General features: G+C 32.9%; 1 protein-coding gene across 3 annotated transcripts; it reads left to right on the plus strand.

Annotated features, from left to right (window-relative positions):
- Positions 1 to 4357: 4357 nt before the first annotated feature.
- Positions 4358 to 11714, plus strand: LOC104239532 (uncharacterized membrane protein At1g16860-like). Of its 3 annotated transcripts, none has more exons than XM_070171255.1 (5): positions 4358 to 4542; positions 5412 to 6437; positions 10668 to 10823; positions 10930 to 11141; positions 11327 to 11714. In XM_070171255.1, exons 2-5 carry the CDS (start codon positions 5538 to 5540, stop codon positions 11517 to 11519), a joined length of 1461 nt encoding a protein of 486 aa, XP_070027356.1. In that variant the 5' UTR covers positions 4358 to 4542; positions 5412 to 5537; the 3' UTR covers positions 11520 to 11714. The 3 variants fall into 3 exon arrangements, with proteins under 3 accessions (XP_070027356.1, XP_009792486.1, XP_009792493.1); XM_009794184.2 differs by having other exon boundaries at positions 5512 to 6437; XM_009794191.2 differs by having other exon boundaries at positions 4369 to 4542; positions 5498 to 6437.
- Positions 11715 to 19477: the final 7763 nt, after the last annotated feature.

Genomic DNA, 19477 nt, shown 5'->3' on the forward strand with positions numbered 1-19477 from the left:
GACTAAAAGGTAAAAAGAAAAAGGAAAGATGAATCGCATAAATGTACCTACAAAGCCAGGGTCATACAGGCCGTATGACAAGAGGTAACAGAAGTTGCATGATTAGGAAGATTTCGACCACAGGTAATGATATGAGCAAAAAGACTAAAGGGGAGAATACCCTAGACTTTGGATTTATTCACAGAGCAACTGCTTGAATGGCAAGTAGAGTATTAATGTATTACGTCAATATTACATCCTGTAGTATTAAGTTATGACAATGTTCTACCCAACATTATTACATTACGGAGATGTTACGCTTCGCAGTAATAAATTACGACAGTGTTGAACCTGCAGTATTTTACGTTGAATTTGTTGTAAGGTAATTGACATTGGTTCAAGGAAAAGATTATTTGGGGATTATAAGGATTTTGCAATTTCACAAGTGATTAGTAAATTCATGAAGGTGAAAGGGGGAGCTAGTCTAGGAAAACGAATTTTGTCAAAGTTTGACCTTTTGGGATAAAATACGGCCCGAGCTAAAATACCCGGTATTTATGGACTAGTGTCATACAAGGTACTACATGGCCATGATAGTAAGGTATACAAAGTATGTTAAAAGTGAGTAATATTTTAACTAAGTGGGAATAATTCTCGATTTTGCGGGTAATTGATTAATTACCGGTTAACGAGATATTACCCGATTAACTAATACGCGGACAAAACTTAATTAAGTAACTCCAAAAAAAAACATGGCACAAATACCACAAGGCAAGAATGACTCATAAGTCATATATGCCATGTGGCAACTTATGAGTCAAATTAAAATCTAGGTAACAATAAGACTTGAATAAGTCTTGTTTTTATTTCATTTCTAAGTCCAAATAAGATCATAAACGTTTCCTTCTTAAAAGGATTGAAGAAAACGTTAAGTGCACTCTTATCTTCATTTCATTCTTAGCTCCAAATGAGATCAGAAACATTTCCTTCTTAAAATGATTCACGAAAATGTTAAATACTTTCTTATCTTCATTCATTCTTAAGTCCAAATACATGAGAAAGATTGGAAACATTTCCTTCTTAAAGATTCAAGAAAACGTTACACACAGAAGGTAGTTTTCATTCCAAAAAAAAAAAGGAATTTGTTGGAATACTAGTAACGTGGAATTTTGCGGTTCTGGAAGAGTACGGTGCAATCCTCGTCAAGAATAGTATACGAAATTTCCCTACTCCAGGTTTGTTAAGGTTAAGCTTTTTTTTCATTTGGCATGATCTCGTCATTACATTCATATCCCGGAATTTACGTATATTTTGCTAGTCTCGCAAATTGCGTATATTTTTCTAGTGTTGTAAATTATAATATTCTCCTTATCGGGACTGCATATTCAGTTGAGTATTTTCTTCTTCCAGTCAAGAGAGCCGAGAATTTATATATAAACAGTATTAAAAGTATTTTCATTACCATCGAGCTATAATCGAAGGGCAGACCCCTATTGGGCAACCTCTGATCAGATGGTAAGTTATATACCAAGCCTACTGTGGCCGAGCGCGTATGAGCGAGCCCAGTTGGTCGAGATACAGAACCTAGTATGGCCGAGCGCTTATGAGCGAACCCAGTTGGCCGAGATACAGAGCCTAGTATGGCCGAGCGCTTATGAACGAGCCTACTACAACAGAGCAGTTATATATATATATATAAATATCGAGCCTTATAGGGCCGGACAACTATTTTACTTACTATATTGAGAGAATTGAGTCAGTATCAGTAGGTAAGCATATCTTCAGATTATCTTTGACTTCCAGCTACTTGCAGTTATTATATTATCAGTTCAGTTTCAGCTTTCAGTATATTGCCTTACATACTCAATACATTATTTCGTACTGACGTCCCTTTTCTGGGGGCGCTGCATTTCATGCGTGCAGGTTAGACAGACAGACGAGTAGGCCTCTTCAATAAGTGTTGCCCGAGTTCAGCTTGATTGGTAAGCTACATGCCTTTCGGAGTTTCCGGGTCTAGAGCCCTATGTATATCTTGTATATATACGTATCTATGTATATCTTGTATATATATGTATATATATGTCATGAGTAGGTCGGAGAGCCGTTCCGATCACAGTATATCTATCAGTAGAGGCTTGTAGACATATCTTGTCAGTTAGTGCAGTATGTTGGGCTTTCATGCCTTGTATGTATATTTGGTTGGTTTGCCAGCTGTAATAATTATGACGGCCTTGTCGGCCCAGTTGTATATTGACATTTAGTCAGCACTCGCAGTTATCTTCCAATGTGGCCCATAGCCAAAGTATGACATCATATGTTTAGAGTCCTTTAGTTTCAAGTTAATACGCAATGATAGGAGAGGCACTGGGTGCCAGTCGGGACCCATCGGTTTGGGTCATGACAGTTACACCCGTTTTAAGGACTGGATGTAAAGATTTTTGCTGCGTCCCAATATCTACAGCGTGTTATCTGATAATCTCATTATGTTGTTACCTTGCTTACGCTACTCTTGAAAATCATTTGTGGTGCGTACTGGCAAGTTCTGGGAACACATGCCTCTGGCCAAGTATGGGAGACCTGGCTATATCTGTTATTACTCTTAATCATGGCCAGGCCTCATTGTAGTATGGAGACAATAACTACAGAGGTACAAGTAATTGAAAGCTGGACGTGAGAAATAGGTCAAGTGTGGCATTCTTAAAGCCCCAAGGATTATCTCTTGGTGTACAAGTGGCGCGTTACTGACACTTAAAATTGCCCGTTTAATCAAATGTTTGTTCGTGATCGATGGTGTTTGAAACATGAAGCTGATATGGTTTGTCAAATAGAAATAAACTATACGGAGAGTCAAGTTAATATCAAATTTGGGCATATGCTGAGACCTTGGGGTGGGAAAAATAGATGTTGGAGTTTGTGGAGTGATCAAGGAGGGGCAAAGATCGTTTCTTTTGTTTAGTAGTAAAAGTTATGAGGCAACACACGTAAAAAGGGTTTTATGACTTCTATGTCTACCTCTTCAATTTGAGCAAAAAAGGAAAAATGGAGTCTTCAATTTTGAATTCAAAATTGAATATAGAGGATGAAATAGATCTCCCTTACTTTGCGTCGAAGCCTTACCAAATGATTACAAGTGAATTATCACGTTTTGCTTGTGTCAAACAAACTAACGATTTTCTCTTTAATTTACCCTCTTTATTCCTAAGAACGAATCTAATATCGTGCGAGTATGTTGGTGTATGAGATCCTACCAAGATATTCAAGTGAAAATGAATTTGAGCAATTTAATCAGATATCAAAATAATTAATGTTATTAATCTTTATATTCATTTGTTTTGATCTTTAAACTACTGTATTTAGAATGTCATATTCAATTGAAACTCGAGCTAATAGATTGGATTTGTGTTTTTGACATATACATTTTTGTTTGGTTCCTATTTGGGTGACGAGCCGTTTTCGTCCGCCGTTCATAGTTTCTCTCTTTTATTTTTAATTTTATTTTTGCTTTTTCATGTATTTTGTTTTTGGTAATATTGCCATGGTTAGTCTGCGAATGTCATCATTATTATGCTATGGCAAAATTTTAACTCACAAGAAAAGTTAATGTGGCACAGAATATTATTTCTTTTAACCTCTAAACATAAAGTGTATAGTCCATAACAATCATTTGTGGGTCACGTTCATCACACTCAAATTTAAATGGTAATGTACCTTTGCTCATATCTTATTAATTGTAATTATCATATTCATGATATCTTGTCTTCTAAACCATGTTAAGAATTTTTTTAATGTGACTAGTGTTGCTAGAACAAAATGTCAGTAATGTTTATTTGCGTTTTAAACTCATGTTATGTTTTTATTCATCGATGTGAGTTTGTTTTAAGTAAATTTATAATGGAACTTTCTAAATATCATATATGATTAAGTTGCGGGAAACATTTGGTGTTCTATTGGTTTTAATGATTCTCCTCAATAAAATGGTCACCCGTATATAAAAAAATAGATAAACATATTTTGATTATTCCTTTAAACATAGTACGGGTGATATATTCAACTGCACTAAAGGAATTATTTTTCCAATTTCCTTTAAATAGAACACGCGTGATATATCCAACTTAAATGAACCTTTTCTTTTTCAAAACATTTACTAAAATAAATTTTGTAGTTACTTTATACTTTTTGACGAATGACCAAGAATTGTACTTAGTACTTACAAAAAAAAAACAGGGGAAAAAGTTGAAAAGCAAGAAGGGTCAATGTTGGTGTTACAGTAGGTGTAAGTCATTAGTCATCCCGTCCGAGTTACGCACTCCCTTTACTTTATGTGTACGCCGTAGTTAGAATAAGTAGTGTATTTGAAATGATTAGTATTAGTTGAGGTAAAAAAATACTAAAATCTATTTGCCGACGAGAGAGGGGACAAATTAAAGGGCAGCAAGTTGTTGCGGCTGAAGTTAGAGCAAAGGAAGCAGCAGATGGTGATGCCCTGACAGTGGGCAGTGATGGGATTGCTGAGTTAGTACGGACTGCAAATACACCTCTCTCTTTCTCTGCCTATTTCTCAGGGTACCTCCAGCTCCTCTCTTTCTTTCTTTGTTTTCCTCCCATATTCCATTTTCCCAAATCCCAACCCCCAACTTTTGCTTCTTTTCTTACTCTACCCAAATCGCTATTTTTCTCTTCCCTTGTTTAACAACTATATGCTTCACTGTACAACTTCATTTCTCAGTTGCTCTTGCTGACTCTTATCTCTTTTCCTTTTTCGTTTTTCTCCCTCCATATCTATCTGTTATGCTGAATTCGCTTCTTATTTGATTTTCTGTTGCCTCCGGTCTTCTGCTTTTTCCCAGGTTGGGGTTTAAAATAGAGAGTCACTGCAGACCCCACAAGTTGACATCCAACTGTGGAGAACAACCTTGCATTTTTTTCTGATTAATATTTTGACGTCTAATGCAAGAATTTTGTGTCAATATTGCTTAGATGCTACTGTATATTCCATGTGATGGTAGTCGGTGGTAATTGGTAAAGGTCCACCTTACCTGCAAGTTTTTGCAGTTTCTATACTTCTTTTCAATTGCTTCTCTCCTCCTATGTTTGCATCCTCTGGAAAATAAGGAAAAAGATAATGACACGCACTGAAAAATGAATTTTTAGATGTTATATCCTGATAACTGATTCTTAGATTTCAGCATACTTCTTGATTTTCTACTTTATTTGTGAAAATCTCTTTATATTCTTTGTCAAATTATTGTATCCTTTTTAGTGCAAACTGGATGGCAAAACTATGACCAGATTAATTTATCAATTGCTCCTTATCATCACATTGTAATTGTCATATGCTTATAAAGTGCCGTTTATCGTCACACTGTAATTGGTATACGCTTTTTTTTTCTTCTACTAGCATCTTACTATTGTTAAATGCATTTTTTGTGAAGTTACTATTAGAACAAGCTGAGCATATTTAATCTGATAGCGTGGTACTGAATGCGGAATGCAAATTTAATAAACTAAGTGACTTCAGCGTGCCTGTGCCAGACTTGTACAGTTGGGAAAAAGATTTGATGGGTTCTAGATTCCCATCTCACCAGCTCAGCAATGGCCTTTACGTGTCAGGCCGGCCAGAGCAACCGAAAGAAAGAACACCAACAATGACTTCCGCGCCAATGCCTTATACTGGCGGTGACATAAAGAAGTCAGGAGAGCTTGGGAAAATGTTTGATATCCCTGTGGATGGCTCCAAGTCGAGGAAATCTGGACCCATAACAGGTGCAACTTCGAGGACTGGATTATATACAGGTGCTGCATCACATTCAGGACCTATCAATCCTAATGCCGCTGCTAGGACTAGCTACTCAACCTCAGGTCCCATATCATCCTCAGGGGTGCCTGGTTCAGTTTCTACAAAGAAATCAAATTCTGGGCCCCTTAGCAAGCATGGCGAGCCTATAAAAAAGTCGTCTGGTCCTCAATCTGGTGGAGTGACACCAACAGGACGCCAAAACTCAGGTCCTCAAGCACCGGTTCTCCCTGCAACAGGTCTTATTACTTCTGGCCCTATTTCTTCTGGGCCTCTGAATTCCTCTGGGGCCCCAAGAAAGGTCTCCGGTCCTTTGGATTCAATGGGGTCAGCCAAGTTTCATGGCCCTTCTGTTGTTAACAGCCAGGCTGTGACAACTCTCAGTGAAAATGATGTGTATTCCTTTAAGAGGAGCTTCCCTAAACCTATTCTGTGGGCAATGATTTTGTTATTTGTGATGGGCTTTATTGCCGGGGGATTTATACTTGGAGCGGTGCACAATGCTATTCTGCTGATTGTTGTTGTGGTTCTCTTTGGCATTGTTGCTGCGTTATTCATATGGAACTCTTGCTGGGGTGGAAGTGCTATAATTAGTTTTATTTCCCGCTATCCAGATGCGGAACTAAGAACAGCCAAAAATGGCCAATATGTCAAGGTTTCTGGGGTATGTATTTTTCCATAACATGATAAGATCTTACTTGTTGCCCTTTGAAGTTTGTGCAGTTCTGGTGCTTGATTCAGAATTAGAATCGTCGGTCATGGGCTCTTTTAATTTCTTTTCCCTTTAAAGTTTATATTATGCCAATTAGAGATGCATTTGTCGTATATGTCTATTCTTAGCTAAAAAAAATATCTTAGCTACAATGATAGCATTATAAAAGATAACCTATAGTTCAAATCTTAATTATGTTAATAAGATCCGGCAATCATTTCAGGCTTTTTTCACTTCACCCCCTCAAAATTTTGAGAGGGGAATAAGATACCCGTAGACTATGGATAGGTATAGTTCACTCCCGCACTATACATTTTCTTTTGAGTTTGGGGATAATTTAATGAGTGATTAAGTAAAATGATTAAAGCATCTTCGTAACAGATAGTAATTAATGTGACAGAATAGGTCATGTATGGTAATACTAAACCATCTAGTTTTTATGAATTGATTTTACTGTTGAACTTTTCTACAAATGATCTCTGTTTATCATTATTGTTAGGGAGAGAGAAAATAAACATGACGTTTGCATTGGTTTTTCCAATGGAACCAATTACTCCCGTATTAGTGCATTCCCTTTTCTCCTCTGTATCATCACACACAGAAAGAGAGATCGAAAAAGCTCGGCCCGCTTTATTTAGATTCACAAATGCAATTTCTTTAAGTAATTGGAGCCAACTACCGAATTGCGAAAAAGAGGAATAGCAATTGCCAATCCTCCTCTCGTTCTTTCTATTTCTCTGGTTTAATACTTGATTTGATATTACAAAGTAGAAATTACGAGATAAAACAAAGAATTGTGTTTTTGATAATCATTTTTTATCCTTTGGGTCTTTCTTCCAAGAAATACATGTTCCACTGGACAGCCAACCTTTTGTTTTTCTTTTATTCAGTATATAAATGTTGTGCTTTGTCAAGTCAGTTTCCTTTTTTTTCATCAAGTACTAATTCCCCTTCTGTATGAGGAATTTTTTTCCCTTTGTTCAACCCTCATTAGAATATTCTCAAAGTAGTCAAAAATGCATGAACAACGTGGCGTTTTGTCCCTATTGATAGTCTAAGAAGATATCTCTTCCCTTATCTTAAAATTGATGGGGTAAAATGAAATGCCATCATTTTATGCAGTACTTTTATGGCTTAACCAGTGTTATTATAAGCCATTGCTTTGTTGCTATTAAGGCAATGGAGCAATGGGAAGTGAGGGGACAAAGTGATGTGCTTACACTTCAAATGATAATGTGCGAAGTGATTCAGGCCAGATGGATTTGATTAATTGCGTGTAACTTCAAAAGATTGAAGAAAAAAATAAAATAAGAGGAGAAAACATAGGGCCTTTTGCTAACTGGGTACTAAGACTCCTTTCCACGTATGCTTAAGTGTTCTCTTTGTTGTCACCCTCTTCTTGTTCTCAAGTTTGTAATGTTTATCTTCTACTACTGATCTGCTTTTCTTGGTTTACTTCCTTTTCTGGGTTAAATGATGATTCTTTCTTCCTGTATGCAAGTCCTCTTCTTCTGCTCTTCTTATTCTATGCTTCTCTCTTCTACTTGCTTAGTATATTTACTTAGGTAATTTAATATGAAATTGAATATATTTGTTACAACTAAATATAAAATTGATTTCTGCAAATTAGTTCCTTTTTATAGTTGATGAAATGAATGCTGAAGATCAATTTTGTGATTGAGAATTTCTTTATGCAGTCTTGTTGAAATTATGTGTTAATGATGTTTAATTTGGGTTGCTGGATTAATATTGATGTTATTGTTTACTGGATACGAAAATTAGTAATTTTAAGTGTAATCGATGTCATATTGCAGCTTATTTGAAGAACTTTTTCTATTTTTTTGTAAATTGTGCACTTCATTCCAAAAAATCGTGCTGAAGAGTCTTGTCATTTTTTACGCCTTTCCAGCTTTAAAAACACAAGATTAATGTGTTAAGTGTATATTAGTGGTCGGTTGAAGATTATAGATGTTTTTGGCTTTATATGGTGTTGTCATCTAGTAGTTAGCAGGTAACAAGTCTATCATTAAAACTTGTCTCTAATATCTCGTAAGCTTTAAGAAGTATTTTTCCACGTTGTAGTTTCCCGTGGTCAACTTAAGACGAGTTTAAATGGACAATTGTTATTATCAGTGATGATTCATATAGCCGATCCCAATTTGTTTGGGAATGAGGCATAGAAGTTGTTGTAGTTCATAATTGTCTTGGTCCTAATGTGACCATATGTGAATGTTGTGACGCTCTTTCTTTTTAGAGTTTAATATATTACAACAAACATGTGTCTTTCTATTTAATTAATCACTTAGTTGTGCTATCAATCATATTGTATTACCTTACTTTTTTTTTCGATCGGTATATTACCTTACCTTATTTATGGATTTTTGTTCTTGAACTCTTAAATTCTCTTTCCTAAACTTTTACTCATATTTATTCCGCAAGATGAAAATCCATTCCTACCACTTAGAAGTTCCCCCTCTCAATCTAAATTATATTGAAGTGTAATTACTAAGTTTCCAGCAGATGTCCTCAATCAGTACAGTTTAGTTAATTTTCTTTTCGATATGGTAACCCCATCCACCCGGAACCTCCCCCTAAGGTGTCAACCGTGGTCCTTTCCCACTTTGTTCCCTTGGTGACTTGAACCTCCAACCAACCTTAAGGTTGGAGATGGAGGATCCTTTCCACTAGGCTACCACTTCTTCAGTTCAGTTACTCATATGGTACTAGGTAAGAAAATCTATTGACAAATAAGAGATAACACTTGGTATATGTTCTTCAAAAGGCAACTTCACCTTTTTCACCTCTCCACATACTTTTTCTTCATGGTCAATTCAAAGTGGTTGTTACTCTGGTGCAACTAGATTTGACCATTTCCTTCCTCCCCTTTTTGAGTGACATGATGGCCAGCAATAGCAGCGGTCTGTTGAAGTTAGGTGAACTATATCTTGGAAGTGTAGATGGGTTTTACTAGTAATGCTTTGTAGATGGCTTAGGTGTTGGTCTACAGTAGATGAAAAGTAGCACATGGTTGTTGTGTGATGGTGTTGGCAGCACTTTTGGTATTTCTTTTCTGGAAGGAGTTAACTCAGTATTTGCATATGGTTGCTGACAGGCAGCTGTAGTGATTTCGGTGGCTGATATAATGGCTTCTCCAATTGTTTCTGCACTGTGGCTGAGTGTCTAGGTGGAGTGTTACTTAGTGGTGAAGGTTATTAGCAAGGACATGGGTGAATGGTGGTCACTGGTGCAATCAGGTGGTATCCTGTTGGGGTCATGGTGTCGAGGTCAGGTTTTCTTAGCAGTTAATGATATTTGGAACATACTAATAAAATTGTTCGATGGCTTTGGTCTTGAAGGAGTTGTTCTTGCCCTTTTTTTTGAATCCCAAATGCCAGGGAGAGGTAAGGGAAACAAAATTGTAGGTATCAATTTAAGTAAGAAACACTTATATCTGGACTATCATTAGGTGCATAGGATTGACTTTGTGTTACAGTTGATGGATTGTTGAATGTTGTCATTGGTGCAACTGCTGAACCAATTGTCTTCCCTACCGACAATTCATTTGATGCTGCAAAGTTTGGAATAGGAGGATAAGAGCTTTATGTCAAGGGACTATTTCCTTTTCTTTGGGTGTCTTTGTATTCAACTAATTGGTGCTATATGAAAGTTAGATCTATAATTGTTGATGCTCAAGCCCTCATTTGCATGATGGAAATGATAGTATTGAATTGTATCAGAAAAAGGCATGGCAGTGTTCAACCTTCTCACTCATGCGTGCTTTTCATAAGCAGATGAAACATCATCCTTAAGGTCTGGTGCGTGGTGTAGAAATGCACTGTAGTTGCACTATTCTCGTGTCCAGAACCAGAACTAACTCTTCTTTAGCATCTGTGCTTTGTTAGCTTCTTCTTAGCTACTAGTTTGTAACCAGCTATGCGATGACACTTGTCTTATGGAAAGTTGCTAGGATAGAACTGCAGGATATTGGTCGTCTCTTTATGGGATAAAGCTATTATTGCTATTTAGTCCGAAGTGACGTTTTAACATATGAATATTGAGATTATTCTGAAGTGATGTTTTAACATATGAACATTGAGATTCTTCCATTCAACATTTTCTTTTCCGGTTGTTGATTGACATCTGTCCAAACTATACCTACTATAACACTCTATTTTCATGAAGGTGGTGACTTGTGGAAACGTGCCTCTTGAGTCATCCTTTCAAAAAGTTCCTAGGTGTGTCTATACATCTACAAGTTTATATGAGTATCGAGGATGGGATTCAAAATCTGCTAATCCTACTCACCGTCGTTTTACTTGGGGCCTCAGATCTTCAGAAGTGAGTCGCTAGGCAGATCCTAATCTTGGTATCCTGTTTAGGTTCAATCAAATTCTTGTAAGTTTTACTTTGCTGACCGGTATTCTTTGTCCATACTGTTTTGCAGAGGCATGTGGTCGATTTTTATATCTCTGATTTTCAGTCAGGGTTAAGAGCATTGGTTAAGAGTGGCTGTGGTGCAAAGGTGACTCCTTATGTAGACGAGTCAATAGTTGTTGACGTGGATCCATTGAATAATGAGTTATCTCCAGAATTTATCAGGTGGTTGAGAGAAAGAAATCTTTCAAGTGATGATCGTAAAATGCAACTGAAGGAAGGGTATGGAAATTGCTAGTACATTATGCTTAATCCTATTACTCCGAGGCACTAAAGTTGGAATTCAACGTAGCTTGATGACTTTTATTTCTTTTATTTTTCGGCAACATCTGCTAAACACGTCAAGTGAATGTGTACCCATGTGCTGAATTATCTCAATCTAATATTACTGACTTATTGATATATAGGTATATAAAAGAAGGAAGCACGGTTAGCGTGATTGGAGTGGTTCAAAGGAATGAGAACGTGCTTATGATAGTCCCTCCTCCCGAGCCATTTACAACAGGTTGCCAGTGGCTGAAATGTATATTTCCGGCTAGCCTTGAAGGCATTGTGTTAAGATGTGAAGATGCGTCAAAAGTTGATGCTATACCAGTATGATAGGTTATGTTCGACATACTTAAGATGGTATGTGTGATGTTAGGTACTTAAGATGTTTATTGTGGAGAGGTGTCTGAAAATAGTTGGTGTTCAATTTCCTGTATAGTTACTAGGTTTGTTTTGAACTTTTATTAGACAATATTGTAGTGACGGGATGGTTAAATGCTGTAGCAATGGAAAATTAAATGTTTGAGCCGTCGTGGTTATACTTGTACTAGTTTCTCGGCATATGCGTTGCATGTGTATGCCCAGTTTAGTAGTACTTGTTATCGTAAACTAATATCACAAATACTAAACATAAATTTTTAATAAGTATACATGAATGAATATAGTATAAGTTTTTGTGAATGATCATTGAGGATCGTCATCAAATAAATTATTCGTCTGAACCTACGAAGATGAACAATGAAAATGTAATTAGATACATGTGATTTGCATACTTATTTAAGATTTTATGAGGTTACAATTTTATAATTAAGTGTATCTCACATAATACTTCCTTATAGACGATATTCCCGTGTATGTTCCTTCCATCCGTTCGGCTGTTCTGTCATAACAAGGACTTCCTTTACGATAGTGTTGTCAGTAAAAGCAATTTTCACTTCTTTGTGAATTGAGGTGTAGTTCAGATTGATACAATCTAGACGGTCACTGATAATATAGTAATTCTTCTTTGATTCAACGAAGTCCTTCCACTTTTCTACATTTTCTACATGCTTATTGAAAAGTGTTGCTTGGATCTTTCTCCCCTATTATAGATGCAACCAACATTTTAGGTCATTAACAAAAATAATATAAATTAGTAAATTATAGATGACAAATATAGAATGGCATTACCTCTTCATCAACTAATATAAGAGTTTTGAGAACACCTTGTGCCTTTGGTTTTTGTATGGTATTACTGTACCCCTTCAAATCACCAAGACTTTCATAATTTAATCAGATGAATATTTTGGTGTCTTTCTAATAGATACGTATTGTTTTGATGATTTTGTTTCAGTTGCTATTTAGTCGCTATTTGGATTGTACTTGAGATGGTTCGATGGACGATTAAAAATAACATAACAATAATAGATTTTGTGATTTTTATTATGATTATTGTGTCATTTGACATAGACAATAGCTTACAACATTTGTAAAAACTAGTCTCTCTGAACGTGCGTTGCACATTTATCTCATATCATTATTATAAAGTTTGTATTGCAATATTCTGAACTTTTATCATATTCATACTTTAAAAATTTCTTTAGTTATAAGGGCATTTGGAGACACATTATTTGAAATTAAATATTTAATTTATAATTTCATCTATTATTTTAATTCTACTTTTAAATTAAAACATTGTGAACCTAAAAATTTTGTTATCTCAAAGGATGTAATGTTTCCCTCACAAAAGTTCTAACTTCTTCTCTAAGTGAAATTCATGTCAAACAATTCCAACTTCAAATTTAACGCAAAATAGTTATTTTCAAACTACAACCAAATATTTTCCAAACATAATCATTTAAAATAAATAAGTAATCAGTATTTGCAGTTAACAATCATAAAATGAATTTCTTTTTTATTAGTTAACATTATATTTTGTTTAAATATGAAAAGATACTTTCAAAACTTTAATATATGTATGATCAAACTATTAGGAGTATTATTGTTTATGAAAGAAAAGGGTAAATAAAAAGGGGGGGGGGTTGACTTAATGATGACGCTGATATAAGTTTGCTTGAGGAACACCCATCTTTCTCTTCCTTTCCAGCGAGGGACAAAGTTCTGTTGTAAAAAGGAATCATTTGAAATATATCTTTTTCCTCCATTTTTTATTCACACTTTACCTAAAAAAAACCCAACACATCATGCACAAATTCTTATGTGTGTGTGCGCGCGCGTGTGTGTTGGAATTATAATGTCATTTATAGATACGAAGGATTGAATTGGATAATGAGTCATTTTTCATTCACTGAATAAAAATGTATGCAGAGAGTAGATGATATGAATATCTGAAATATTATGATAAAAATGATCAAAACAAAATAAACAATTTGTTTTATTTACCAAACTTAAACTGTTTTATCATCCTACTTAACAAATTAATAATACAGTGCCTTTAAATTTTTTTAGTTAAACTTATTCTACCAACTAATCATTGTATGTAGAGGAACATGTACAAACGAAAACAGATCCTAAGCACATAAAGAAAGACTAAAACATTTGCTTTGGTACTATTTGTTAACGGATGAATCCAGAAACATGCCTAGAGGATAAAATTAAGAATATAAAATTTATATTGATAATCCAAGAAGAAAAGACTATCAAAATGTTGGACAATCAGCTTTTTCTAATTACATATCTAATTTAATATATGAAAGGGGTCCAACAATAAACTACCGACTAAAAAAGGTATTATTCTCCATAAACTATCAACATGAAAGTAACCAATATATTTATACTCATTAAAAGAAAAGGTTACTGTGTACTCATAATTAAAGGCACAAATTTGTAAGGACATAAATAATCAGTGGAAATATAAATACTGATTTATTAATTACAGTAAATTAAAATAAACATTAAAATATACTCTAATTGAGTAAAGTTAATCAATGAGAACAATATAACTCAAAATGGGAACACGAAAGCTAAGAAATAAAGGACAAAGAAGAAACATATCACGTACACAAATGCACATGTAAAGTGACTCCTTAAAAGGAATAGTTATGATTGTTATTGTTGGCTTGGTAAAATGAATAGTTGTGACTTTTACCATTGACTTGACAACTCTTTGTAGGAATAAGTTTTTTTTTTTTTATAGTTAAGTCATTAAAATTTTAGTAATTTAATTTTTTAATTTAAGGCTTCCCACTTTTAATATAAAAATAAATGAGAAAAGTAGATATTTTTTATAAAAAATAAAAAATATAGGCACCATAACCAATGTTTGGTAGCAATTGCAGTTTTCTATTAAATCTCGATTAATTGGATTTCACAAACAAAGTTTTTAGGTATTCTAGTTAGTAGTTACCACAATACCAAATCAAATGGAAAACGATTTATTATCCATTTGAAGTGATAATCTTTTTTCTTCTAAAAAATGAATATTAGTCAATATTATGGGTAGACAGATATAGATATAGACTATGTCTAGAGCATCATTAATTACTCGTTAGTATCCTCAAAGAAAAATATTTTGAAAGTTTTTTCCCCGAAGGGAGAGTCCTTTAGTAATGGTTTTTAACACTTAAGATTAACCTACGCACGCATGATTATGTTATAAATTTCACACAGATTTATTTCTCACTTTTTGCAAACCAAAAATTTCCAGAAGTAACTTCAAATATTCTGAATTTCTTGTGTTTACATAAAATTTTACAAGAGTCATATTTAGCATTGAAAACATGCAAACTTTCTCTCTAATAATGAATTATCGAAAGTACTCTCTCAAAAATTATTAATTATTAAATATTTAAAACTATAATCATGGGACATCGATTGATGTTTATATATTTTCTTACTAATAATACGTGTTACTAAATATTGATATATTGGTAATACTACATAATAAAGTAATTAAAATAATTTAGAAGACATTCAACATTTGTAATTAGAAAATACATCAACTCTTTGTAGATAACGATACAAATCATAAAATTTCTTAAGACTTTAATTCTTCTTAAAAACTATGGTGATAGTGACAAATAGAAAGTTAAACTTCAACCAAAGTATAATGGCAACTTACAAGTCTTGTTGGAGAGATAAATCACAAGAAATTCACGAAGGAACAAAATCTTTGTTCGACGGTAGAGCCACCAAGTCAAGCGTCGTTTGAAATTGGCCAGGCAATAAAATTTGGGTTCCATGATAATAAGTGATAATAGAAGAGAAAAAAAATTGAATAGTGAAGTTTTAGAATTCTACTGAAGGAGAGCATCCCTTCATATGAATAACATAACCTGTTCCAAAAGCACGCTCCTTCACATGTAATCGTGCATTTTGGGGTATTTGGTAAATGTTGATTTTCTTAAACTATTTATATAAGTAGGATAATCAGTTCCTTTAATTTCAAAATCTACTTTTATATAGGCATATAGAAGAAGCCCATTATGAGAACTTAATCAAATAAAAGAACTTATGGTGCGAGAAAAGTGGAGAGTACCAAACAAATTTGTTCAGGAACGGGTGCGACTTTTAATTATGAGTATGATCCGTTGGTTTGGAATATTTGTAGGCATCAACTTTTTGTTTTTAATTTAGGGTAGGTTATATATATTGGAGGGCATTTAAGTAATTTAACTTTTCATTTTTGGGGTTCCTACTTTTAATATAGTACTAGTATCTATAAACGTGCGTTGCACGTTAATAATGGCACACGATGGTTTAAACATTTATTTATATGAAGAGAAATTTTATATATAATAATACATCAATTACCTAAATGCCGAATATATTATTACATTAGCATAATACGTGAATTCAAATCTAAAAGGACATCATCAGAATTTACACGAACGATCAATTTAGTCATATTAATTAAATAATTATGTATTGTAGGTTAAAGGTATCTAATGTGATGATATCTTAGTGAATACTTCTTTGTAGATAATGTTTTTTATGTGTGTGCTTTGGTTGCTATGCCATAAGCATAACTCTTGTTATCAATATTGATATCCCTCTTGAAAGTGCAACATATAGTTATTCGTGCAAGAAAATGTGTTGTTGTAAATATAGTTCAATATTTAGAATGTTTATCTTTGTACTTTATTTATTATAATAATTACAAAACATAAACATAATGAAAATTATTTTCACACAAATTTAAAAGGATATTCTTTAGTTTCAGAAGACGAAAGTTGAATTCGGGGATAAACACATACTTAGAAGCACATTAACCAGTATCATAAGTTTTGCATATCTGACGTTATTGTCAAAACTTCTATATACCATCTGTGTACTATTATATAAGCTATTCAGCGGATCTAAGTTTTTAGTAGTATGACGAACGAACATATTTTTCTTCAAAATTAACCTATAAGCAATGGAAGAGCAGTTTTAACTTAGTCTATTATATATATGGTGACATTAACATACGTAAGAAATAATGCACTTGATAACAAACTTGTATGGTAGAAGACTATTTGGTATAAAAGTATTTAAGTATTCTTCTTGGTAGTAATTGTTGGTATCATCTTCTACTAAGCCAAAACTGAAAAATATTTTTTTTAATCATATAATAGCAATCAACATTTTATTTAGTTGATCAATATATTCATTTCTGCTAGCTAAGATAAATCTTTAATTTCTATCATGTAATTTATACAAATTGCGTTTTAATCTAATAATGGAAATATTTTCCTTATTAAATGCACTACTATTACCATTGAGGTTGATAACCAAGTATTTTGGAAGAACCAAATCATCACTTATTGGATATTCTTCTTCGTTTCCGACACGAAGCAAGAAGTCACTGAAGGTTGGATCTGTTCTTACTTTTATATTTTTTGTTATTTGAATCTTTTTTATTTGAGCTATAAGTATAATTTCGGCAAACTAGCTTTTACAGTCTCTGCTTTCATCGATTTTTGAACTACTGATAGTACTTGACAGAAATCACCTCCCACACTATTACTTTTCCACCAAACGGTTCATTGATATCCAATATATCTCTAAAACTCAAGGCAATTGTTTCAATCATTTGACGCTTAATCACAAGCGCTTCATCCCATATTATCAATTTTTATTTTCTTATAAATTTAGCACCATTGCTCTGCTTTGATATATTTATGATGGTTATTTCAGTTGTTTGAAGAGGTATATCAAATCTAAAGTGAGTTGTGCGACCTCATATTAAAATCGGTATACTACTTGTTATTATTGCTAACAATATCATGCTTCTTGATATGATATTTGCAAGTAATGCATGACATATGAATATTATTTTGATTCCACCGAAGGCTTCTACAAAGGATAATCCTGCTATATCAGAGTCGATTTTTTATAATATAGTCTTGAAAGCTTGTTCTTGTTTAGAATTTAGTTTTGATTGTGCTTCCTCATACACTTGTATGGCCTCCTTAATACTATACTAATCTTTTTTACTTTGTGATCTATTTTTTTTAATTTCTAATGCTCTTTTTATGGAATAAATATGTACCCTAAGATTTTTTTAACTTAAAAAATAATTTTACTCATATGATGAATTTAAAAATAATTGAATTGGATTCTCTTTCTAAATAATTAATTGAAAGATTTGATTATTTGGTCTAAACATAAAAAAATAATTATTTTCTATTGATTCAGATTTCAAATATTAGTTCATCTCTTGTTTTGAATATTTAACCGTAATTATAATTTTATCCAACATAAATTTTATTTTCAAAGAGTAAAAAGATCGATCTGACATTTCATTTTTTGATCTTTATGTTTGCAAAATTATGAGTGGTATTGACTTTTACCAATCTTTTTCTTTCTCTTTTTCACACATTTTTATTCTTAAAAAAATAGTTATTCTTTAATAATTGGTATATTTTCAATATATAAAAATATATTATCGTGGAAAATTTTTATTTCTCAATTTCTACGCTTTATGCATTTCATTTAACATTACTTTTTTTAGGTATTGGATATTATGGAGTTGTAATGTATTATCAATACGGAGAATTCTTATGAAATTAATTTTATTAAACCTTCCTACATATATTTAATACGAATTCAATAGATAACATTTTATTAATTTTAAAATCTTAAATATTAAAAAAAAATTAACATAGAAGTTATTCTAGTCCAAAAATAGGTTATTACAGTTATATCATTTCCATATAAGTTATTCTGTTTAATATTTTAGGACTATTTTAGAGTAATTTTTAGTGATTGTAAATAATTTCCTTCTAAATAGTTTATTCTGATCTCAAATCCGACATACGAAAGCGCTCAGATTGCTTAGCAGAGATTCAACATGTTGTCTTTGAGGCTTAACTATGACCATATCCATAATGGATAAACAACAAATTAGCAAGAACATCCCTTTAAATAAAGTACCCAGTTTTCTGCAAAATCACACAGGAAAAAAACTCAAAGTATGTCAAGGATAAGAATGATAAACGTACAACTGCATCCGAAAGCAAAACAAGAGCTGGCAAGACACAGAATTTATATACTTGTGAAGACTTTGATAGATATTTAAATTTTCATATCCGTAAGCTACAATAATTGAGTACACTTATATGTCTATTTGATATAGGAGATCCCTAAAGTTATTTATATTCTAAGTTTTTGAGTTCAATTACATGTCTAACTAAAGTAGAAGACTCCTAAAGTTATTTGCTTTCTAATACAACTTTTTAGTCGACGTTTTTGTACATTAGCATAATCTTATGTGAAGAGATAATTTATTTAATTTTTTAAAACGTGTATATAAGTCTGTCAGTATTATAGGTTATAGATATATAGATAAAAAATTATTGTTAGACGTTAGAATTCTAATTATTAAGTAAAATTCTAAACGTATAATTTTATCCAACAAAGATTATCTCTTTGAAGTAATACTTTAGCTTTCAAAAATTTAGTAGATAAAAATTGAGAAGAAACAAAAGGTGAACGATTAATATGAATAAGAACAAGAATATTTTTCTAAAAAATCCGGAAGATTTGGCGCAAGATTTTTTGTTCTTCAAAAGAAACTGTTTATATACATGCCTTTCTGATCAAAGTTGGATTCGATTTACTTAGGAATGGGGTGGCAAGTACATAGTCGGTTAATCATAGTATATATTAACTCATCCAAAATTTAATACTATATTAAAAGTGATTACGATTCCGTCCTTATATAACTTAAATATTTAAGGCTATTTTGGTATTCCAACATTGTATTCGTGCTTTTATAATAATATAGATATAGATATAAATATAGATATAGATATATATAGATAAGAACAATTTGTGCTGGCAGTAGCTTTTATTAATGTAGTAAACAC

The sequence above is a fragment of the Nicotiana sylvestris genome, chromosome 3 (genome assembly GCF_000393655.2).
Source record: "Nicotiana sylvestris chromosome 3, ASM39365v2, whole genome shotgun sequence".
Lineage (NCBI taxonomy): Eukaryota > Viridiplantae > Streptophyta > Magnoliopsida > Solanales > Solanaceae > Nicotiana > Nicotiana sylvestris.

What these genes read in the sequence shown, in the direction of transcription:
- LOC104239532 (XM_070171255.1), top strand. Translation starts at nt 5,538, where the DNA reads ATGGGTTCTAGATTCCCATCTCACCAGCTCAGCAATGGCCTTTACGTG. An exon ending in GGGGCCTCAGATCTTCAGAA is followed by an intron (nt 10,824 to 10,929) that starts GTGAGTCGCTAG and finishes ACTGTTTTGCAG; the next exon opens with AGGCATGTGGTCGATTTTTA. An exon ending in AAAATGCAACTGAAGGAAGG is followed by an intron (nt 11,142 to 11,326) that starts GTATGGAAATTG and finishes ATTGATATATAG; the next exon opens with GTATATAAAAGAAGGAAGCA.